This window comes from Dendropsophus ebraccatus, chromosome 9, assembly GCF_027789765.1.
Source record: "Dendropsophus ebraccatus isolate aDenEbr1 chromosome 9, aDenEbr1.pat, whole genome shotgun sequence".
Taxonomy (NCBI): domain Eukaryota; kingdom Metazoa; phylum Chordata; class Amphibia; order Anura; family Hylidae; genus Dendropsophus; species Dendropsophus ebraccatus.
In genome coordinates, this window is record NC_091462.1 from 108,227,158 (window position 1) to 108,252,580 (window position 25,423).

Genomic DNA, 25,423 nt, shown 5'->3' on the forward strand with positions numbered 1-25,423 from the left:
AGCCAGTTTCACTTTACACCATGTCTGATAAATCTTCTCCTTCATAACCCTATTTTAGATACTGCCACCTACTTTTGGACCACCCTGTATTTAAACAATCCCAGGGTTTTGGGGCCCTTACACATAACATATTACGAGCCCCTTTCTAAAACCCATAACAGCAGTTAAAGGGCTGGCACAGGATAAGAACACCATGGCTGCCTCCCTCTAGAAACAGCACCACACCCTACACCCTAAGAGCACAAATCGCTTATAGTCCTTGTTGGCAGGTTCTGCACTAGGGACTCTAACCAGGGGCTGGTGGCCTTATTGTTTTTTTTTTTTTGTTTTTTGCCCAATCCAATCTACTATCTGCAAAATTTTAAACCAAAAACTTTATTGTAGGTTCGGGGGAAGAAGAAAAAAAAAAAAAAAAAAAAAATCACTAGCATAAAAATCACTGGCGTCAATCCTAACGTCCTGTACGGAATAAAACATTAAACAGAGAAGACAACGTCCTGCCGCCCGTATAATCATCCCCTAAATTATAAATTATTGCTTTCCACCTCACGGGCGGATTCCCGGTCACGTAACATGCATTTTAATAGTGATTGTTTACACATTCTTTGAGTCGTTGCAGGTAATATATAGTTAAGGCATGGAGTCATGCGACCAAAAAAAAAAATAATATTTTTTTTTTTTGGAATATTTTTGGTTCTAAAAATTGCATTTTCTGCTGTGCAACTGGAGTCATGAAAGATGCAGTGCAAAAGGGAAAAAAGAAGGATGGCACCCGGGGGGTTGGTCGTGCGCAGTTCACAGGAGAGCACCAGTCTCAGTGGAATTCTTCATCGGTCTGGAAAATCAGAACTTTTGCAGTGTCAATCCCTCATGGAGGTAAAGAATAAAGAGTGGCTGATTTTCAGTTCCCGTCCATCCCCCATATTGTCCATATTAAATAAAAAGAATATTAATAAAAGTTCCCTGTTCTTCTACTGCCCGATGAGAATGAATACAGTGCAAGCAGCACCAATATAAAGTGACGGCCTCCAGGTCCCCTTCCCCTGGATGGAATCCTATCATGTGACCACGTAAAGTTCCTCCCGGTCCTCCTGGCAGATTTTATAGCCGCAGTCCAGCATCTGGGACCACGCCCAGGATTTTTTACTTCTTTCGCGAGGCGGTAGAAGAAAAGCTACACTGGCGGCCACCATGATGTGCCAGAGGCTGTGAGTGTAGAAGTAATTGGCATTGGTTTCTGCGAAGACGTAAACTGAAATGGCGGTCAATGCCAGGACCACTCCGGGTAAGAGAAAGAACACCCAACGCTGCCAGCTCGGAGGGTAACAGTGGCGACGTCTCACTCCCCGAGTTGTCTGAAATAAAAATAAAAAATTATATTAAAAAACACTTTCACAAAATAATTTTTTTTTTTAAATCAACAGGGGTTGTGATCACACACATGTTAAATACATGTTATACACGTTATACATGTGGCCACTAGGGGGTCTCCCTTCACTGTTCATGAGTACAGCTGCTGCGCGTTCACTTTTAGCAGCAGAAAATCCTGGGTGTGCTCGCACTGTATGGTCAGCTCTCCTGTTACACAGCACCAAAACCTCTGTAACCACACAGGGACATTATTCTGGCTGAATTGTTATATAACAAAGTGCACTGCCTCCTGGTAAGCTGTAGATTATCAAAAGATAATCATATAATTAGCCTAAGGTAATAGTCCTTAGTTGATAACTGCATGAAGAACAGGTGTCTTTCCTTGTGTGAGTGTGCAAAGGATGGGGACTTCCTGTGTTTAGTTTTTTCCCCCTTTTTTTTTTTAAAAGAAAAAAGACAACATATCAGCAGCAAGAGAACATGGACCATGGTTTGGCTGTATGTATAATGTTGATTTAAACAGAAAAAAAAAATAATATTAAAAATCATTTTTCTTAAAGTTTTTTTCCTTTTGTGACAGGTAAGCTTAAAACAAAACAAAGAAATAAAAAATGATAAATAGTCCCAATTCTTTAACAGCAAACAATAACCTCAAAAACCAGAAAATATAAATTCCAGAACTGCAAGATAGTCAACTGAAAAAAATATATAAAAAAATTAAAATTTCAAAAATTCTAATAAATTTAAAACTTCCAATAGATGGCAGTGAGGAGGAAATTTTTCCCATTTGAAGGAGAGCTACTTTGCTACTTTTACTTTTTTTCCCCATGGAGCACTGCATGGCTTATAAAACTAGTTTGATGGTTTCCTCAGTCCCAAAAAAAACTAAAAGATTTACTAAAAGGCATATTTTTCTTCAGAATTTATAAAAATAAAAAAAAAATATATCTAAAATGTGAGTAGCCATGTGATCCCACTCGCTTCCACCAAATGTCTACAGGGCCTTATGAATGGAGGAGCAGCACCAAGTCATGTTCCTGCCACACAGAGTCTGGGATAGCAGCAGAGTCATTGCGCCCTATTTTATTGGGTCAAATTTTTGTCGCAATTTATTTTTTACTGGGAATAAAAGCGGAAACTTTTCAAGGATATTTACCCAGGCGATCACCAGGAGTATTAAAGCAAAAAGACAGGGGCCCAGCATGTTCCAGATCCCTCTGCGGTCAAGCTGCATAGACATTGCGATAAGTAAAGTCCCCAACATGAAGAGGACCTGCAAAGGAAAGAGAAAAATCCACCGAAATGAAAACATATTCATCAGGAATCCATCCAGGACACCAGAAATTAGTCCTTGTTTGGGACTGACATGGCCGTAACTTGGGACTTACATATTTGATGATTTTTTTCAGCCGGGCCATGCACAGTATGGTCACCCAGATGGCGACGACAGAGCCGAAGAAGTCACAGAACTGTAGAGTGTCGTAGTCCATAATGCACATGACGGTCACCCCAGGCTGGTCACAGGCATGGTAGAACTGCAAGAGCAAAGGATGCAGGTAATTCACTTGTTACCCTGAGGGGTTTAGGAGTTTGGCCAGTCAGTGGGTGGAAGGGGAAGAGGCCTCAGGTGCACTGGTCACCTAGGGGGAACCCAAGAGCACTGGTCACCAAGGCGGGAACCCAAGAGCACTGGCCACCAAGGCAGGAACCCAAGAGCACTGGTCACCCAGGCGGGAACCCAAGAGCACTGGTCACCCAGGCGGGAACCCAAGAGCACTGGTCACCCAGGCGGGAACCCAAGAGCACTGGTCACCAAGGCGGGAACCCAAGAGGACTGGTCACCCAGGGGGGAACCCAAGAGGACTGGTCACCCAGGGGGGAACCCAAGAGGACTGGTCACCCAGGGATTCCCTGGATGGGATTCCCATCCAAGGCAAGCTCAGAAGAACTGTTGCTTAGCAGAACCTATGAGCATTGGTCACCCAGGGTGGCTTGTAGTTCTACAAATACTATGCAGTTATTTGCCTTAAGAAAGTCCAAATCTTGGAGGAATCTAGAAGGACAGATTCAGTACAGTCACAGTACAGACTGTGAGCTTTAACCAATGATGTATATGGAGGTATGCTCTGTACAGTGTTTGACCTCCAGGGTTGATTACTGCCTATAGGGTCATTACTGACGTTCCGTAAGACAAAGAACATGCATTTTTTAAGGAGGTGCGGGCCTTGGCTGCAGGACAGGGAGGATGCACGTACTTAATGGCAAAAATATTTACATTGCAAGATCCATAATTAGAAGAGACTCGGGGGAGGGGTGCATTATAAGAACAACTCATATTACATCACGATTGTTACAGTTCAATTGTAGAATGTGAATGTTACCCTATGGTCAGAGCTTTGGTCAACCAGGCGAAACCCAAGAGCACTGGTCAACCAGGCGAAACCCAAGAGCACTGGTCAACCAGGCGAAACCCAAGAGCACTGGTCAACCAGGCGAAACCCAAGAGCACTGGTCAACCAGGCAAAACCCAAGAGCACTGGTCAACCAGGCAAAACCCAAGAGCACTGGTCAACCAGGCAAAACCCAAGAGCACTGGTCAACCAGGCAAAACCCAAGAGCACTGGTCAACCAGGCAAAACCCAAGAGCACTGGTCAACCAGGCGAAACCCAAGAGCAATGGTCACCCAGGAAGAACCCAGGAGCAATGGTCACCCAGAAAGAACCCAGGAGCAATGGTCACCCAGGAAGAACCCAGGAGCAATGGTCACCCAGGAAGAACCCAGGAGCAATGGTCACCCAGGAAGAACCCAGGAGCAATGGTCACCCAGGAAGAACCCAGGAGCAATGGTCACCCAGGAAGAACCCAGGAGCAGTGGTTACTAAGGCAATAAAAAGAGACACTATTATATTACAGTAAAACAGTAAGCCCGTCACCTATGCACCTACCGTTGAGAAGAACATTGTATAGGTGTACACAGCAGCTTCCACAAAATACAGGTGATATACAGCGACTACTATAGTGGGTATAAACATCAGGTTACTGAGTGTCAGTAATAACACAGAGGTCAATTGCTGCGCCACCGACAGCGCGTTACGGTTATCTGTGCAGCTCCATCCGGCCCAGCCTGCCAGAAAAACAAAAATATTCACAATCACAGTCTGATATCTCCAACATGGCAAACCGAGGGCCATACTGGGAGCTTATAGGAAACCCTGGGTGTATAATACTCACCTGCTTTGCAGCTGCAGGCGGCGTACAGATAGCCGTTCCTCCGGAGCAGCCTGCACTCCCCGTACGCTCCGCAGTCATCCAGGCAGGGGCTGAGGTAGGCGGTCACTATGACCCTGGAGACCTGCTGCTGACACGTGCTAAAAAGACCAGAAATATTCCTGTATTACATGGAGTTGATGTGATGGCAGGATGTAAGTATAGCATAGAGGCCTTCCATCATATACCATGTCCAGGAGATCCTCTATGGCCACAAACCAATCAGGTTATAAGCTACAACCAGAAACCTCTACCAGACTAAAAAGATATCACAGATCAGACCTTTTACTGCTATTGCTGGGTAGTCACAGCTCCGCCCCTTATGACAGTCACTGGCCCGGGATATCAAATCTCAGGTACTTTTTTTAAAACTTTCTGACAAGTTAGCGGTGACCCGTCCCTGAGACAACCCCTAAATCTATTCTATCATATACCCCTTTAAAGTTCACGAAAAAAAAAAAATCTTTCAAATCAACTGGTGCCAGAGATTTGTCATTTACTTTTCTTAATCTCATGTCTTCCAGTATTTATCAGCTGCTGTATGTCCTGTAAGTACTGGAAGGCTCGATATTGTTTAATAGAAGTAAATTGGAGATTTTTGGTGAACAACTCCTTTATTGTTAAAATAGCTGACAAAGCTTCCACCTAGTGCTCCTCCCTTAAAAACGCTCCCAGCCCACCCAATAACCATCTTCTAAAGATGGCTTAAAGGAGAAGTCTGGCGAAAATTTATCAAAGTATTGTATTGCCCCCCAAAAGTCATACAAATCGCTTATATACACTTATTACAGGAAATGCTTATAAAGTGCTTTTTTCCCTGCACTTACTACTGCATCAAGGCTTCACTTCCTGGATAACATGGTGATGTCACTTCCTGGATAACATGGTGATGTCACTTCCTGGATAAGATGGTGATGTCACTTCCTGGATAAGATGGTGATGTCACTTCCTGGATAACATAGCGATGTCACTTCCTGGATAACATGGTGATGTCACTTCCTGGATAACGTGGTGATGTCACTTCCTGGATAACGTGGTGATGTCCCTTCCTGGATAACGTGGTGATGTCACTTCCTGGATAACGTGGTGATGTCACGACCCGACTCCCAGAGTTGTGTGGGCTGTGGCTGCTGGAGATGATGGCAGGGGGATGCTCAGTGTCCTCCAGTGCCCTGTGTCCCTCAGTGTCCCCCTGCCATCTTCCTCTCCAGCAGCCACAGCCCGCACAGCTCTGGGAGTCGGAAAGTGACAACACCATGTTATCCAGGAAGTGACATCACCATGTTATCCAGGAAGTGACATCACCATGTTTATCCAGGAAGTGACATCACCATGTTATCCAGGAAGTGAAGCCTCGATGCAGTAAGAAGTGCAGGGAAAAAAGCAATTTATGTGCATTTCCCTAATAAGTGTATATTGGGGATTCGTATAACTTTTGGGGGACAATACAATCCTTTAATAAACATTTTTGCCGGACTTCTCTTTTAATGCTTATACATAGACATTATTACAGTCAAAGACGACGAGCGAGGATATTGCTTATTGTGCTGAATGCTGGCAGAACATGCGCAGCTCCACATCCCCTCAGGAGATCCTATTAAATGTGCAGGAAAGGACATAACATTGTAATAGTGCAGGTTAATCCGCCGGTGTGTTCTTGTATTGACACGCCCGATGGGACAATATTTACTCAATGAGGAGCATGAGAAAAACCAAAGAGCAACGTGTCACCTGCTGGAGGGAGAATTATTATGAGAATAATCCCTGCAGACAATAAGAGTCAGTCCATGATATGGCAACAGTCCGTCCTTAAGGGGGAATTCCAGCAGATTTATGGAAAACACCAGGTCTTTTGGTCATGGTCCCCAATTTATAAGTATATAATACTATGCTATGCCATAATACTGTCCCCTATATACAGAAACATAACTACTATAATACTGCTCCTATATACAAGACTATAACTACTATAATACTGCTCCTATATACAAGAATATAACTACTATAATACTGCTCCTATATACAGGAATATAACTACTATAATACTGCTCCTATATACAGGAATATAACTACTATAATACTGCTCCTATATACAGGAATATAACTACTATAATACTGCTCCTATATACAGGAATATAACTACTATAATACTGCTCCTATATACAAGACTATAACTACTATAATACTGCTCCTATATACAAGGATATAACTACTATAATACTGCTCCTATATACAGGAATATAACTACTATTATACTGCTCCCTATATACAAGAATATAACTACTATAATACTTCTCCTATATACAAGAATATAACTACTATAATACTGCTCCTATATACAAGAACATAACTACTATAATACTGCCCCTATATACAAGAATATAACTACTATAATACTGCTCCTATATACAAGAATATAACTACTATAATACTGCTCCTATATACAAGAATATAACTACGATAATAGGTATTGTGTAGAAAATAGAGGAGGTCACTCACAGCATGGTCCGAGTGTGGAACACTGCAGGGAAGGTGGAGGAGCGGGTGCACACAGACAAACGTTTTCACGCGGTCACTAGCTGCGTCAGGTCTGGCCTGCCAGACCTGAAGAAGCGCGTGACCGCGTGAAAACGTTTGTCTGTGTGCACCCGCTCCTCCACCTTCCCTGCAGTGTTCCACACCCAGACCAATAAAGCAATTCACGGCAACTTTGTTGTGAGTGACCTACTCTATTTTCTAGACAATACCTATGTTGGACTGTTTATTTGGTGTGGCGCACCTCCACTAGCCGGTACAATTGTGGTCTTCGGGTCCTGCTATCCGCCGTCCATACAAGTCTATACCGTTGTGCCACCTGTAGTGCCAGCCACTGGACTCTCCCGCTATTCATAATTACTATAATACTGCTCCTATATACAAGAATATAACTACTATAATACTGCTCCTATATACAAGAATATAACTACTATAATACTGCTCCTATATACAAGAATATAACTACTATAATGCGGTTCAGGGAAGAAACAGAGTGCTGCACCTCACACCTATGGCTGATACTAGTGCCCCTAGGCTAAATAAAAAACACATCAGAATTTTGTGTATGAATTGATCAAGCCATACTGCCCCATGTACCTCGTGCCGGTATCTGATACACATGGGTCCCTACACTAAGTCCACACCGTGCCAGTCAGTGGCCACCAACCCCGCAGGCACGCACAGTCAGGGAACGGGGGCCATGGGACGGCCCTGCGACCCCCATGTCACAGGACCAGACCCAAAAACACCACACCAGAACCCGGCCAGCACCGCCGGCGGAGAAGGTCGCAATACCTCATCCAGACTTGTGCTGTTTGGGGGCGACCTTCTCCGCCGGCGGTGCTGGCCGGGTTCTGGTGTGGTGTTTTTGGGTCTGGTCCTGTGACATGGGGGTCGCAGGGCCGTCCCATGGCCCCCGTTCCCTGACTGTGCGCGCCTGCGGGGTTGGTGGCCACTAACTGGCACGGTGTGGACTTAGTGTAGGGACCCATGTGTATCAGATACCGGCACGAGGTACATGGGGCAGTATGGCTTGATCAATTCATACACAAAATTCTGATGTGTTTTTTATTTAGCCTAGGGGCACTAGTATCAGCCATAGGTGTGAGGTGCAGCACTCTGTTTCTTCCCTGAACCGAATAACTACTATAATACTGCTCCTATATACAGGAATATAACTACTATAATACTGCTCCTATATACAAGAATATAACTACTATAATACTGTTCCTATATACAAGAATATAACTACTATAATACTGCCCCTTATATACAAGAATATAACTACTATAATACTGTTCCTATATACAAGAATATAACTACTATAATACTGTTCCTATATACAGGAATATAACTACTATAATACTGCTCCTATATACAGGAATATAACTACTATAATACTGCTCCTATATACAGGAATATAACTACTATAATACTGCCTCCTATATAAAAGAATATAACTACTATAATACTGCTCCTATATACAGGAATATAACTACTTATAGGGACCCGTATTTACCTGTCATCCACTGGGCACAGCACTTGCATAGAGAGATACCACCTATCGGTCACAGGGTAGGGGATGTTGTGAGTGCCACTTGTTGCTCCATCTGACAACCTGAAGGAATATCCCTGTGTAAAGGCTGCAAGTAAAATAGAAGCGATGTAACACTGCTGCGGTCCTAGTGCCTACATATGGTTATAAGTGGCAGCACATGGGTGGCAGATCTATAACATGGCGGGTGGATCATCCCAGTAATAACAGAGATGGCGATAATACAGTTTATAAATATTCCCTATCCGTCCTCGAGGCAGAAGAAGGAGCTTTGATAATAGCCGTAGCCGTAGGTGACATCTTTGCTTACTTTATTGATCCACATACAAGTGATCCAGCTCTACCCGCCCGGTCAGTGCCAATCCAACGCTCGCAGCCATCACCGCCACTTATCACTCAACATGAAATTAAAGGGCCACAGTTATGTAAACAGAGATGAATCATTCTGTAACCCTATCCTATCCTATATCCAGATCCCTGCGTTCCCATTCAGGATTGATACAGCTCACAGCTGAGGGTTTGTTACAGTAGTATCCAGCCTGACTACTCTGTGATCCAAACAGCCCAGACTCCAGACTGTAACAGTCCCCAAAGATCACCAAGAGAAGCGTATAGTTGGGCGCTTCTTCCTCAGCTTGCTACTCTATCCAACTCCTTACATACTATAGGAGTCCATCTCCGGCAAGGAGTTGGATAGAACAGTGAACCTGGAAGAGAAGTGCTTAGCCTTGTGCTTCTCCCAGCTCTATCTAGAGATTGATATTGCTCTGAACCCCTTAAAGGGGGTAGTTAAAAAGAAATTCTTTCAAATCAACTGGTGCCAGAGAATTGTAATTTATGTCTATTAAAAAATCTCAAGTTTTCCAGTACTTATCAGCTGCTATATGCCCTGCAGGAAGTGGTGTATTCTTTCCAGTCTAACACAGTGCTCTCTGCTGCCACCTCTGTCCATGACAGGAATTGTCCAGATCAGTAGCAAATCCCCATAGAAAACCTCTCCTGCTCTCCAGACTGGAAAGAATACACCATTTTCTGCAGGGCATGGAGCAGCTGATAAGTACTGGAAAACTTTGGATTTAAATTACAAATCTCTGCCACTTTCTGGCACCAGTTGATTTGAATATAATTATAATATATATATTATATATATATATATACACACACACACACACACACACACACACACACACACACACACATACAGGTGAACTCCCCTTTAAATTTGTCCTTAATACCGGATCAGCAATTACAGAAAAATTTTGCAGAATGAGGCCTAATGTTCACAGAAAATCTACACTTGATATAACTATAGCAAACTTATTTTTTTTTTTTAAATCTGCAATTTAATTCCAGGGGTCACATTACCTGTATCGCAGTTGTGCGTGAGGTTTAGAGAGAGGACGGGAGCGGCTGGGCTCAGGCACACCACCACTGTGCTGTTCACACTGCTCACACCTGTCTGATGGGGAGAGAACACAATGATGGAGAGATTGTTCCTGGGGCCGTGTCTGGGCGCCTAATCACTTTCATGTCCCTCCTATGACTCTTACATGGCGGAGTGGGGCACTAACTGACCCACTAAAAATTCACCCCCCATAAAAAACCAGCATGACAGATAAGCCACTCCCCTTTTTCAGGTCTGAGCCATTAAGAAGAGCTGTAAGAGGTCACATGACTTGCGGCATAGCCATCATGGAGAAGGCCTTCAGAATCTTCCGTCTTCCTCAGATTTCAGGCCATTTTGTGGGTTAAATTAACTCGACTAATTCAGCTTGACACCAACTAAATCTCCTGAGCTAAAGGGGGCGTACACTACACCGAAGAAGAGGAGAATCCCTTTAAAGTGGTATTTAAAAAAAATATTTTTCTTTTATATTATTTGGTCCCGGCATAGGCCTGAGATTTGTACTTTACTACTTTTAAAAAAAATCTCAAGTCTTCCAGTACTTATCAGCTGCTGTATGTCCTGCAGGAAGTGGTGTATTCTCTCCAGTCTGATACAATACTCTCTTCTGCCACCTCCATATCAGGAACTGTGCAGAGCAACAGCAAATCCCCATAGAAAACCTCTCCAGCTCTTCAGACTGGAAAGAATGACATACAGCAGCTGATAAGTACTGGAAGATTTAAGTTTTTTTTTTAATAGAAGTAAAATTACAAATCTCTGGTTCCAGATGATTTAAAATTAAAAATTTTATGGTGAACTTTAAGGAGAACCATGGTTATTATTTACCTTATTTAACTGCAGAGTGACAATCAGCATCCCACCGCTGTCCATTTCGGAGTCCAGGTCGAGTAGGACCACACTGGGCAGCTGGTTGGCCACGGGCACAGACGGGGTAGTGACGGGGTGAAACCTCACGGATACCACGTCCAGGTCTTCTCGGATTACCGGGAATTTGCGCATACAGGAGGTGGAGGCCTCGCTCGGCGGTGCGGCGGTGCTGGGGGTCGGCTGCTGGCCATCTTTTAACAAGGTGGAGTTGTTTGTGGAGAACATGTTGAGGAACGCCAGGAAAGATCTGGATCCTAAACTTCCCGGCCTACAGACTGCAAAAAACAAACGTTAACATTCAGAAGGTTGGAAAAGCTGGGTGAGAGAGCGGAGAGACCCCCGGCTGTATAGTAATGTATGGCCCCCGCTCTCTAGACGTTCCTTCTATTCAAACACAGACAATGAAAAAAAAACGTCATCTATATACCCGATCCCCCCACGCGATACCTGAGACGTTGTACACCAGATCGAAGGACACGCTGCCGTTCAGCCACTGCGGCTTCTCCACAACGACGCTCAGCCACTTCTCCCAGGGCGGAGACTGCAGGACCACCCCACAGTCTGGACCCTCGCTGCAGTTCACCTGGTGGGCAGAGGAGTCCGGCTGGGTGATGGAGCCCACGGTCACTTTCAGGGGACACTCGGTAGCATTAGAAGTGCATTTCAGCAGCTGGAGATGCAGCTCCCGGGTATATTCAGGGACAAAGATCCTGAGGAGGAAACAAATATATACAGTATATATGTATCTCATCTGATCGTGATGGAAGTGTGCGCCAAATGGGGGCCATTCTATAGGACAGTCTGCAGTCAGCCACACATGGTTTATTAACCTTATCTGTACTGACCCCTTCTCCAATATATGGATCTGATCTGGGAATAGACACATAGGGGGAGAATTATCAAACATGGCGGAAAGTAGAATTGTCTTAGTTGCCCCTAGCAACCAATCAGATTCCACTTTTCATTTTAAAAATGGTCTGTGAGGAATGAAAGGTGGAATCTGATTGGTTGCTAGGGGCAACTGAGCCAGTTTCACTTTACATCATGTTTGATAAGTCTCCCCCATGGTTCAGAGTATCACACATGAGAAGCTTAGATACAAAGCAACACACGTTCAACAGACAGTATCACACATGAGAGGCTTAGATACTCATCACACGAGAGGTGGAGATACAGTTCAGCCGATAGAAGCATACATGAAAAGCTTAGATACACAGCTCCCCAGAAAGTAACACAAGAAGCTTAGATACTGTGTCAAGCTGAGACAGTACTACATATGAAAGGCTCAGATACATAATTGATGTATGTTTTACATACATCAACCTAGCAGAGAGTATCACACAATCAGCTTAACAGGTGGTATCACACATGAAAGACTTAGATACCCAGCTCAGGAGATGGAAATGCACATAAGCGGTTTAGAAACACGGCTCCACAGGCAGTATCACACATTATAGGCTACATAAACAGATGTATCAACCATGATAAGCTTAGGTACACAACTCAGCAAAAGAAGAGGCTTAGATAAACTAGCTCAGTAGACCGTATCACACATGACAGGCCTAGATACACGCTCAGCAGGCAGTATCAGGCATGACAGGCCTAGATACAAGCTCAGCAGGCAGTATCACACATGACAGGCCTAGACACATGCTCAGCAGGCAGTATCACACATGACAGGCCTAGATACACGCTCAGCAGACCTTATCACACATGACAGGCCTAGATACACGCTCAGCAGACCTTATCACACATGACAGGCCTAGATACACGCTCAGCAGACCTTATCACACATGACAGGCCTAGATACACGCTCAGCAGACAGTATCACACATGACAGGCCTAGATACATGCTCAGCAGACAGTATCACACATGACAGGCCTAGATACACGCTCAGCAGGCAGTATTACACATGACAGGCCTAGATACACGCTCAGCAGACCGTATCACACATGACAGGCCTAGATACACGCTCAGCAGAGGTGCAATAGTTAAAATTCTGCCCGTATGACTTAGTCATACGGACAGAATTTTAACTATTGCACCTTTCATCTTGGGAATATGGCTCTACTAGTATTAGAAGGGAAGAGCGTATATACAAAATCGCTCAGGGCACAGCAGTACTCTGCTGTTATAGTGCTTTCCTGCCCCGTTGGGCTTAGTGTGTAGCTCCGATACAGCAAAAGGAGCACACAGGAACTGCACTCAATACACACAGTCATCCCGGCTGGGGGCATGTGTAAGTCTGACATTACTGGAGACTACCTATTAACAGTTACAGTGTCAGCCGACACCATTGTATAACTACAATAAGAGGCAGCAATATTTAAAAATTGCACACTCTGGTGTTGTTTCTCTTTTAAAGCAGAACAATAAAAGTTATATTTTAGCCTAAAGGTAAAACCGGGTATCACCTGAGTAACCCTCAGGACAGTGTCCACAGATAATTGTACCCCCTATTAGGTTAGGATCGACTGCCTAAATACAGTATCACACCTGACAGGCCTACAGTAGATACGCAGCCTCAGCACACAGTATCTCACCTAACAGGCCTAGATACACAGGCTCGGCCCACAGTATCTCACCTGACAGGCATAGATACACAGGCTCGGCCCACAGTATCACACCTGAAAGGCATAGATACACCGGCTCAGCACACAGTATCACACCTGACAGGCCTAGATACGTAGGCTCAGCAGTCAGTTTCTCACCTGACAGGCATAGATATGTAGGCTCAGCACACAGTATCACACGTGACAGGCATAGATACACAGGCTCAGCACACAGTATCACACCTGACAGGCCTAGATACACAGGCTCAGCACACAGTATCTCACCTGACAGGCATAGATACACAGGCTCAGCACAAAGTATCACACCTGACAGGCCTAGATACACAGGCTCAGCACACAGTATCTCACCTGACAGGCATAGATACACCGGCTCAGCACACAGTATCTCACCTGACAGGTCTAGATACACAGGCTCAGCACACTGTATCACACCTGACAGGCCTAGATACACAGGCTCAGCACACAGTATCTCACCTGACAGGCCTAGATACACAGGCTCAGCACACAGTATCACACCTGACAGGCCTAGATACACAGGCTCAGCACACCGTATCACACCTGACAGGCCTAGATACACTGGCTCAGCACACCGTATCTCACCTGACAGGCATAGATACACAGGCTCAGCACACAGTATCTCACCTGACAGGCCTAGATACACAAACATCTGCAGCCAAGTGCTGATATCTATGATTATCCCTGATTATTGGCCGCGTCCTTCTCCCCTGTGATCTGAGCAAGCGATCGCCTTTATAGTCCAGTGACTGCCCTCATCCATCACCCAATATCCTAAAGCCAATTACTTGTAGGAGGCCGAGTTCTTTATGGCGTCCAGGACTTGCTGCACGGGCACATTCGCCTGCAATATCGGCACCTCCACTTCTCTCAGAACAAACAGTTCGGGCTGGAAGATGTACGTACAGGACTTGGTGAGACCCTGGGATGAGAAGAGGGAGGGGAGGGGGTTAGTCAATGAGCTGCCGTAACTCCGCACGTGAAGATCCCCCCATGTCATAGTTTAGAAATACTGGGAAACTGAATGTATACAGCCCTGTCAATGGTCTCACCTGAATCTCTATTTTTTCGGTGGCTTTGGGCAGATGCGCAGCGACAAACCAGTTCCCGGGTGCGGGATTGCTGATATTCAGGTGTAAGTTACTTTGCATAGAATTTCTAAACCTCATTGTCTGATTGAACGAGAACGGGACACTTGTGTTTGGGGCGAAGCTGTAGCCCAAGGGGTTAATCACCGGCGGGGCTCCGTAACGGAGGTGTCTGGAAAAGAGAAGGATAGGGATGAGAGAGGTCCCGAGTACAAGACACGTCTAGAGCCTGCAAGACAAGAGGGACCTACACCGTGATCTCCACTTCTTCGCAGCCGCCTCCCTTCCCCCGAGAGGCCTGAAGGAGCCACCGGAGCAGCACAGCATCGGCAGGAACCTGGAACTGGAAGAGCCGCACATTCCCGTACCAGCTGAAGAAAGACAATCGCTGGGGACTCTGGGAGAACATCTCCGAGACGTGGGAAAGATCTGTGAAGAGATTAAAAATGGAACCTTATAATGACTGTAACTGAGCTGCGCCACCTAGAGGTTAAATTAACATGAATAGCTCAGCTTTATACAGGTCGTCAATGAGGAATTTCATCAATTCAGAATACTCAGTGCCTGATACCTCAGTAACGCGATGTGATCCACCACACTGCCTGTGTATAGCTAACCGAATAATAATCGATGTCCTTAAATAGAGAAAATGAACTGCCGAATCCTATTCCATACTTACCTTCCCCACTCCCCTGCCGTTCTCACTGAGCCCTGGTCCCACTGCACGACACCTCCAGGGTTGGGAAGCAGAACTGCCTGCTGGCCAATCAGTGGTTGCAGCATTGTCAAGTCTCAAGCACTGATAGGCTGAGCAGGCAATATCATGTGTTGACCCCAAACTAAGGGTGGTATTACACGAAGCGATTATCGTTCGAATAATCGTTCAATCGGTCGTATTTGAACGATTATCTTTAAGTGTAATAGTAGACAACGATTAAACGACGAACGATTGGTCGCTGGTCGTTTAATAGGTTTTGAATCTATTTTTATCGTTTGTCTTTTACACATCGTTCGCACATCGTTCGTTTGAATAAGATGTCGTTAGCCATTCCCTGTTCATTCGCAAATTGAAAGGGGAGTGTTCTTGAATTTTGTTGCTCCAATATAACCGATAATCTTTCCGTGTAGTAAAACGAACGATTATTAGGCAACCGCTATTGCGATCGTTGGAGATCGTTTATCGTTAATTGAAAAAAAAATCGCTTCGTGTAATACCACCCTAAGAACAGGGCTCTGTGAGAATGGTACCATGGAGCGAGGAAGGTAAGTATACAAACATTTTTTTTTTTTCTTGGTGCCTGTGTACAACCCCCCCCCCCCAAGCAAAAAACAAACAAACAAAAAAAAAAAACACCACCACTCTGGAATACCCCTTTAATTTATAGCCAAATACCCCTCTAACTTATGTGTGCTCAGTGGTAACATAGATTGTGCACACATAAATTAAAGGAGTATTCAGCTATAGGTAGACAAAACGTTTTTTGTGGCATAAGGCATTTTTGGGGTGTAGTGTGCGCACATAGCCTAAATGTGAAAACTCTTGTTTAATATCTTACTTCTGTTTAAAGGGCTGGAAGCCTGAGGCTGCACCACTGACAGGTTCGGCTGACAACATGTCTCCATGGAGACTCTGACGGTTGTAAATTGTCAACAGTTTTCAAATTCTACATTTTCAAAAATCAGGACTAGTCTATATAACTGGGCAGGTTTGCCAGTCGGAGTCTGGGAGAGCTGGGTGGCGCTCCTTATGGGTGTTGTAATCACGGGCATATTTTGTAGATTTTGCAAAGCGGAAATGGCGGTTAAGTACAGAAGAATCATCAGATTAAACATTAACAAGGAACATGAGTCATAAAGTGAGTAAATCGAGGAACGGCGGCTGAGGCTGCAGGACGGGTTAGTCTGGGATCGGTGGGGATGACAAAGGCCTCATTTGTTCATGGGAACCTGATAAGGAATGATCCAGAGCCGTGTTCACTGGGTTATCCGTACTCGCTCTGGGGCCTTCACGTGACAGGTCCCTGACAACATAGTGTGTCAATGTCCACGTAACCAGGACAGGAGGATATCAACATGGCCACCAGCATACACTAACAATACCAGATCCACTTACAGGCCCAAGCCTGAGGCTGCACTAGCCGTAATTGGTCCTGAAATTCCAGTCAAAGGTGAAAGAACGAAGACCTCACCTCCCATAAACCTCACCTCCCATAATACCGTCGTGGTTTCTTAGAGGGTTTAGTCAGCGTGCGGTAAAGTCGGTGGATACTGATTCACTGATTTCTTGGTTAATAAAACTGAAGTTTATTTAGCTGAGTGAATTGTATTGATGTTTACTATTGGCAGTGTAACCTTCATAAAAGAGACACGACCTGTCATCCATGTGGCATGTGTTTGTTATTATTGTTTCAGGGTGGAGCCCTGGAACAAGTCACAGCCGTATCCACATGATGCCAGGACACGACGGCCATTGACGCATTCCTCAACGTTTTGATGCATATATGACCTTTGTAAGCACTGTTGCCAGTGGACAGGGATTAGCTTGGACCAAAACAAAGTCAGTCAGCATGAACTTTTCAGCAATTCACTTTACTGCAGCTGGGATGGGACCATGTCCTATCATATATTAGTGACCATGATCCTGTCATCAGTTGTCCTTGCTTTCGCTTCTTAACATCATAGCCTCATCTTAAAGGAGAAATACGGTGTCTGACATTTTTTCCAAAAGAGACGGGGAGGAGGAGGCTGAACATAACTTGCATCTACCTCCATGGCTCAAGCATAGGGGTCCACTGTACCCCGCTCCACTTTCTGGTCTGAGCGGGGACCCGGGTTCCGACGTGTCATTCCCGCTCAGCCAGTCAGCAGCCGAGGAGAGACCCCGCAGGAAGCAGCCGGGGGACCAGGAACCAGAGCAGGGGACAGCAGACACCTGTGCTGGAGCAAGGGAGAAGGTGGCTGAACATAACATGCACCTACTTCCCCTGCTCCAGCTCTTGTGACAAAAATGTCCGACACCGGACTTCCCCTTTAAAGATGACCATACACCTCAGACTTATGTTGGTTTAACTCGATCAACCACCGACCAAGAGAGATAGGGGTTGGGTGTGATGGAAAATCACAACTGACCCTTTTGTTAAAGGAGAAGTCCGGCGAAATTTTTTATTAAAGTATTGTATTGCCCCCCAAAAGTTATACAAATCCCTAATATACACTTATAACGGGAAATGCTTATAAAGCTTTTTTTCCCCTGCACTTACTACTGCATCAAGGCTTCACTTCCTGAATAACATGGTGATGTCACTTCCTGGATAACATAGTGATGTCACTTCCTGGATAACATAGTGATGTCACTTGCTGGATAACATAGTGATGTCACTTCCTGGATAACATGGTGATGTCACAACCTGACTCCTAGAGCTGGAGAGGATAATGGCAGGGGGATGCTCAGTGTCCCTCCAGTGCCCTGTGTCCCTCAGTGTCCCTCTGCCATCATCCTCTCCAGCAGCCCGCACAGCTCTGGGAGTCGGGTTGTGACATCACCATGTTATCCAGGAAGTGACATCACCATGTTATCCAGGAAGTGACATCACCATGTTATCCAGGAAGTGAAGCCTTGATGTAGTAGTAAGTGCAGGAAAAAGCACTTTATAAGCATTTCCCATAATAAAAGTGTATATAAGTGTGTAACTTTTGGGGGGCAATGCGATACTTAAATAAAAAATTTTCGCCAGACTTCTCCTTTAAGAAAAAGGATAGGCCGCAGCAAGAGCGCTCCTGCTGCGGCTTACCCCTCCCCATAGAGAACACAGGAACGTTTGGCCGTGCTGTATGGGGAGGACGGGCGGTGGGTGGACAGCACACATGACGGCCGGTACATGAAGGTGTATGGGGGCCTTTAGTCTGCATGTCAGATTTTATTAATCCCTCCATATAAAATATGCACAAGCCAAAAAGACAGAAATGGCTGCACATCGCACCCATGGCTGACACGAAAGCTTATTCAGCTACATTTAAAACCAACATCAGAAGTTAGTATATAATTTGGCCAAACCATATTGCCTCATGTACCACGTGCAGGTCTCCTGATACACATGAGTCCCTAACCAAAAAACATCACTGTGCCGGTCAGTGACCACAATCCCCGCAAAACGTGCGCAAGCAGAGAAGGGGGGCCACGGAATGGCCCTGCAACCCCATTGTCACAGGACCAGACCCTAAAGGGCCCCCGGCGGAAAAAGTGGACGCCAAGCAACACAAGTGTGAACAAGCTCCTACCTCTCTCCATTCCTCTGCAGGTAGAATGGGAGAATACTAGGAGATCCTCCCCTTATGTACACAGGTGCTTCCTCCATATAAAAGACTGCGGTTGCTAGGCGGTATATGCTTGGCAACCAGACTATTACACTAGGGTCTATTCACACGTCAGTATATTTTTCCAATCCGCAAATTTCAGTCAGTATACAATCCGCAAATTCAGTCCGTATTGCATCCGTATTGCATCCGTATTGCTTCAGTAAAATACAGACCCCATAGAGTTGTATTGGATGTGTCAGTTACTGTCCGTACTAGGGTCTGTCCTTTTTTTTTTGCGGAACGGATTGCAGCCCAGTACACAACACGGATGTGTGTATAGGTCCATTGAAATACATTGGTCCTATATTATTGCGGCTCCGCAATTAAGGACATGAACAGGACGTATGAATAGAGCCTAAGCTGGATTCGGCCTTGACTTATATAATCTCCTTATAGGAAAAATGTGATTTAATATGTCCCTGGATGCAGGCAGAAATTCATGGTCAGCCATATTCCCTTGGTCTTGGCCGGCACCCTGGGTAACGTTTCTCTGTCTCTATGAGGACGTCCTGTATACCTGCAGATAGCAGTGTTTGCGTTTCTGTAGTCAGGCTGGGAACAAGCAATTAACCATGACTGTGCTGGGCTGCAGCTCTCCCTCCGGGGAGACAGGTGTGGTACCTGCCTGTTATTACACGCCGCCACATACCGCCATCCTCTGAGGCCAAAATCATCCAAAAAACCGGTTACAAGTCAAGGGAAAGGTCAGGTATCAGGCTGTAAAATAACCAAAAACTGCACAAAGGTGACTGAAATAATTATGGAGGACTGACAAGCCTAGCCAGACACCAACCCCGCTGTGTTCACAGAATACAGGCTGCCATACACATGCCATGCTGCACCATAGGAAGCTGTAAATAACGTAGATACTGTGGTGCCTCTGTATTCCGCACACGTGACCCAGGACGACCCCAGGGATGCATCATATCACTGCTAAAAACAATGGCGGGAGGGGAGGCGGTAATTACCACACACTCATTTATTCTGTGAGAGAAAAAAAAAACAGGTTTCCGGAAAATTCTGGCTCATTTACAAGCGAAAGACAATGGAGGATTCCACAGAGCACACAGCAGGCTATAGAAACAATGATTTAAAGGAACAGTACACATACAAATATAGTCCAGATATTCTTCACCCTGTTAAGCCACATTCCCCAGTAACCACTATGTGACCTACAAGTCTTGGACGAGGCAGGAGAAGAGAAAGGGGCTTTACTGTGAGAGGATCCTGCAAACAGCTCTTCATATCTCACCTTCCTGGACTCCAGTGTGTGAAAAGGAAGAGTTTTAAAGGGATTTTCCAGGAATTTTATATCCTTAAAGCGACTCTGTACCCGCAATCTGCCCCCAACAAACCACTTGTACCTTCTGATAGCTGCTTTTAATCCAAGATCTGTCCTGGGGTCCATTCAGCAGGTGATGCAGTTATTGTCCTAAAAAACATCTTTTAAACTTGCAGCCCTGTGTCAAATTGGCGTGGCCTAGAGTACCCATGCACAGGCACCTGTGCAGTGTTCACACAGGTGATGAATAGGAGAAATCTTGCTCAGGGGCTTTCCTAGTGATTAAGAGGGTGGGAAGGAGAGACGGAGAGGCGTTGCAAGCCTAGGGCACACACACTCTAGGCCACGCCAATTTGACACAGGGCTGCAAGTTTAAAAGTTGTTTTTTTAGAACAAAAACTGCATCACCTGCCGAACAGGCCCCAGGACAGATCTTGGATTAAAAGCAGCTATCTGATGTACAAGTGGTTTTGGGGGGGGGGGGGGGTCAGATTGTGGGTACAGAGTCGCTTTAAAACAGGCCCATTGGTGTGTGTGTGTGTGAATGGGAGACGGTCAGGTTTGGCATAAGTTTGCTATACCAACAGTGGGGCAGTGTTGCCCCATTTACTTAGATAGACAGGCCATGAATATTTACAGGCTGAATTGCCCCTTTAAGCAAAGGTCATAGCATACATAGCAACCAATCAGATTCCAGGGGCAGCTTGGTGGCTCGGGGGGGGGGGGGAGAGGTGTCAGAGTCCTCTTCACTGGGACCTAAGAGTTAAACCTGGGCTACAGACGCCATCCTTGTGAAATATCCTTCCTGGTGACGGGGACATTTGGAAATACTTGTCACAATCAGGAAACACGACTAATGCTTACACACTTATCGCACAGAAGTATAAAGGACAAGTGGCCTGACACAGAGGACACTTACTTTCACTTCATGTCATCAGTTAACAGCGTCACCTGGGCGGGGCTTCACGGCAGTTGGGCCCCATCTCTTGGCTCGGGAAAGAGGCCCAACTGTCATTAAGCCCCGCCCAGGTGACAGTTAACCAATGAAATGAAGAGATTTTAAGGGGGATGACAGTATCACTTTAAGTGCCAGGAGTTCTAGGGGCGCAGGGACCTGATTATAGACGTCTGGGCATGATGGGAGTTGTAGTTTTGCAGCAGCTGGAGGGTTTATTAAAATTTTTGTAGTCGGATCTAGAATCCCTTTAAGGATCTTAGAATTCCAATATCCTGATCCGGCATACACAGCATGGGGTGCCGATTACTATCCAGGGATAAAGGAACACTCCAGGGCAAAACTGTTACACAAATAGCTCCCGCCCAGGGTGTGAGGGGCGGGGCCATGACACCTGCGTTGTCTAGAAGATCGGAATTACTGCATTACTGAGTTTATATCTGGAATCCCACTAGTTGGGCATCACACTGATGAGGGACTATGCACCGATCCCATATCCGCAAAGACCAAAGAGAGTCCTGTCCCTTTAACAGAGCTGGCTGGCAGAGCTGGTGACCGGAGGGCAGGGAAGCAGAGCGCCAGGGACACTGGATTTTTCTGATAATTACCACGATGTACAATAATAAATAAAGTGGTATACACACAGCGCCCGGGGGCACCAGCGCCACCACATCTGAAGAGTTCTGTCACTTTAAATTGCTGTTATGAGAGGATAAAGCACACGCAGAAATGGTGCCCATGGGCATTATGGTGCCAGCTCTGCTCTGGGAGAAGCAGTCAGTGATAGGTTCCTCCATAGACCTGCCCAGGTGCCAGGCTGCCACAACCTGCTGTATTATCAGGGGAGTCCAGTGCCACATGCTGGCCCTCTATATAAGATGATGCCCACAGCCATGGTATGGGCACAATGCCAGGGAGGCTGGTACTACTGCCGGCCCTCCTATAAGATGATGCCCACAGCCTACAGGGGCACAATGCCAGGGAGGCTGGTACTACTGCAAATAGCCACCACTGCCCACATGGAAGGAACTATCTACCCCTATAGCAACCGGCTGACCAATGACTCTCCAACTGCCCCCAAAGTATCACTCCCATCAGGCCCCGACTGCCCGGACATGATGGGACTTGTAGATGGAGAGCGCTGCACTAACACCACTATGGGGAGGGGGAGGTGTTTTTTTTTACACCCCCCCCAATACCATCCCAAATTCTAAACACAGTGCCCGACATTAGGGCAGGTTTGTACCATCTGGGCCACTGTGACCATCTGCCAGGTGGTGGGGGGCACAGGATATGGAGTTATGGTGGGTGGTGGGGGCACAGGACATGGAGTTATGGCAGGTGGTGGGGGCACAGGATATGGAGTTATGGTGGGGGGCACAGGATATGGAGTTATGGTGGGTGGTGGGGGGCACAGGATATGGAGTTATGGTGGGGGGCACATGGGGCACAGGATATGGAGTTATGGTGGATGGTGGGAGGCACAGGACATGGAGTTATGGCAGGTGGTGGGGGGCACAGGATATGGAGCTATGGTGGGGGACACAGGATATGGAGTTATGGTGGGTGGTGGGGGGCACAGGATATGGAGTTATGGCAGATGGTGGGGGGCACAGGATATGGAGTTATGGTGGGTGGTGGGGGCACAGGACATGGAGTTATGGTGGGGGGCACATGGGGCACAGGATATGGAGTTATGGTGGGTGGTGGGGGGCACAGGATATGGAGTTATGGCAGATGGTGGGGGGCACAGGATATGGAGTTATGGTGGGTGGTGGGGGGGGGCACAGGATATGGAGTTATGGTGGGGGGCACAGGATATGGATTTATGGTGGGGGGCACAGGATCAGGGGGTCTTAGGTCTGAGCTGGGATAGAGGGGCACAGGACCAGGGCATCTTAGGTCTGAGCTGGTACATGGGGCACAGGACCAGGGGGTCTTAGGTGTGAGCTGGTACATGGGGCACAGGATCAGGAGCTGGTACATGGGGCACAGGATCAGGAGCGGGTACATGGGGCACAGGATCAGGAGCGGGTACATGGGGCACAGGATCAGGAGCTGGTACATGGGGCACAGGATCAGGAGCGGGTACATGGGGCACAGGATCAGGAGCTGGTACATGGGGCACAGGATCAGGAGCTGGTACATGGGGCACAGGATCAGGAGCTGGTACATGGGGCACAGGATCAGGAGCTGGTACATGGGGCACAGGATCAGGAGCGGGTACATGGGGCACAGGATCAGGAGCTGGTACATGGGGCACAGGATCAGGAGCTGGTACATGGGGCACAGGATCAGGAGCTGGTACATGGGGCACAGGATCAGGAGCTGGTACATGGGGCACAGGATCAGGAGCGGGTACATGGGGCACAGGATCAGGAGCTGGTACATGGGGCACAGGATCAGGAGCGGGTACATGGGGCACAGGATCAGGAGCTGGTACATGGGGCACAGGATCAGGAGCTGGTACATGGGGCACAGGATCAGGAGCTGGTACATGGGGCACAGGATCAGGAGCGGGTACATGGGGCACAGGCTGGCACCGGGGGGGGGGGTGGCGTCACGTGACCTGTGACCATGGGGTAACTCACCCTGAGTAGAGGCGGCAGCGGGGGGGCAGACCACCCCCAGACAGCCGAGCAGCAGCAGCAGGACGGGGGTCTCCATGGCGGCTCAGGGTGCCGGGCAGCTCAGCAGACTCGTCCTTCCCTCTCCGGACACTACAACCACCATCATCCCGATGGGGAGCACTCCCAGGCCGCACACATGTCCCAGCATACACAGCGGCGGCTCCGGTGCACTGTCCCCTACCTGCCCGGAGACTGACAGCTCACTGCCCAGCGCAGGATACCGGCCTGGAGGGGGCGGGGTCACGGGAGGGGCGGGGCCCGGCAGATACAATGTTGCAATATTGTGTCAATCTCCTGCTGTCCATAATCCGCGCCCATAAACATTGCCGGCCCCGCCCCTCAGTGCTGAGCCACGCCCCCTCCAGGAAGTGCCCGGAGCCCAGTGATGGAGATGGATGCGCGGCCTGGAGCCGCCCTCTAAGCTGGGACACAAACTGCTGGCTAATTCTGTGTATACTGACTGCCCTGTATGGGGACACTCGGGTATATATATATACTTATAGGATGTGTGATAATACCATACACCTATAATATATCTCCAATGTACATATTACCATCATACTGAGACCAACCAGTATATATATATATATACCTATAGTATGTGTGATAGTACTGTACACCTATAATATATCTCCAATATACATATTACAATCATACTGAGACCAACCAGTAATACCAGTATACAGGGGAAGGAATCCAGCTATACCATGACTGCCACACTGTTACTGACTAATACCACCATACAGCGACTAAACAATGCCACCACACTGTTACTAATACCCCCATACAGTGACTGAGTAATACTGCCACATAGTGACTAAACAATACCACAATATAGTGACTGAGTAATACTGCCACATAGTGACTCAACAATACTGCCACATAGTGACTGAGTAATACTGCCACATAGTGACTGAGTAATACTGCCACATAGTGACTGAGTAATACTGCCACATAGTGACTGAGAATACTGCCACATAGTGACTGAGAATACTGCCACATAGTGACTGATACTACCACACAGTGACTCAACAATACCGCCACATAGTGACTGATACTACCATATAGTGACTCAACAATACCGCCACATAGTGACTGATACTACCACACAGTGACTCAACAATACCGCCACATAGTGACTGAGAATACTGCCACATAGTGACTGATACTACCACATAGTGACTGAGAATACTGCCACATACTGACTGAGAATACTGCCACACTGTTACTGACTAATAATACCATACAGAGACTTAATAATACCGCTGTATAGCGACTAAGAATACCGCCACATACTGACTAATACTGCCACATAGTGACTGATACTACCACATAGTAACTCAACAATACTGCCACATAGTGACTAAGAATACTACCACATAGTGACTGATACTACCACATAGTGACTGATACTACCATATAGTGACTAAGAATACTACCACATAGTGACTGAGTAATACTGCCACATAGTGACTCAACAATACCGCCACATAGTCACTGAGAATACTGCCACATACTG

The 25,423-nt window shown here is 46.5% G+C and overlaps 1 protein-coding gene across 1 annotated transcript; it reads right to left on the reverse strand.

Moving 5' to 3' along the window:
* On the reverse strand, positions 1–24,191 carry PGAP6 (post-GPI attachment to proteins 6). The gene is made up of 13 exons (XM_069984287.1): positions 23,866–24,191; positions 14,933–15,110; positions 14,646–14,853; positions 14,382–14,515; positions 11,452–11,714; positions 10,963–11,279; positions 10,095–10,188; positions 8,694–8,817; positions 4,604–4,740; positions 4,318–4,496; positions 2,760–2,906; positions 2,528–2,644; positions 1–1,355 (listed from the first exon to the last, which is right to left on the reverse strand). Exons 1-13 carry the CDS (start codon positions 23,939–23,941, stop codon positions 1,059–1,061), a joined length of 2,271 nt encoding a protein of 756 aa, XP_069840388.1. The 5' UTR covers positions 23,942–24,191; the 3' UTR covers positions 1–1,058.
* Between the last annotated feature and the right edge of the window lie 1,232 nt (positions 24,192–25,423).

What these genes read in the sequence shown, in the direction of transcription:
- PGAP6 (XM_069984287.1), bottom strand. Translation starts at nt 23,941, where the DNA reads ATGGAGACCCCCGTCCTGCTGCTGCTGCTCGGCTGTCTGGGGGTGGTC. An exon ending in CGCTGCCGCCTCTACTCAGG is followed by an intron (nt 15,111 to 23,865) that starts GTGAGTTACCCC and finishes ATCTCTTCACAG; the next exon opens with ATCTTTCCCACGTCTCGGAG. An exon ending in TCACTCTGCAGTTAAATAAG is followed by an intron (nt 10,189 to 10,962) that starts GTAAATAATAAC and finishes TCTCCCCATCAG; the next exon opens with ACAGGTGTGAGCAGTGTGAA.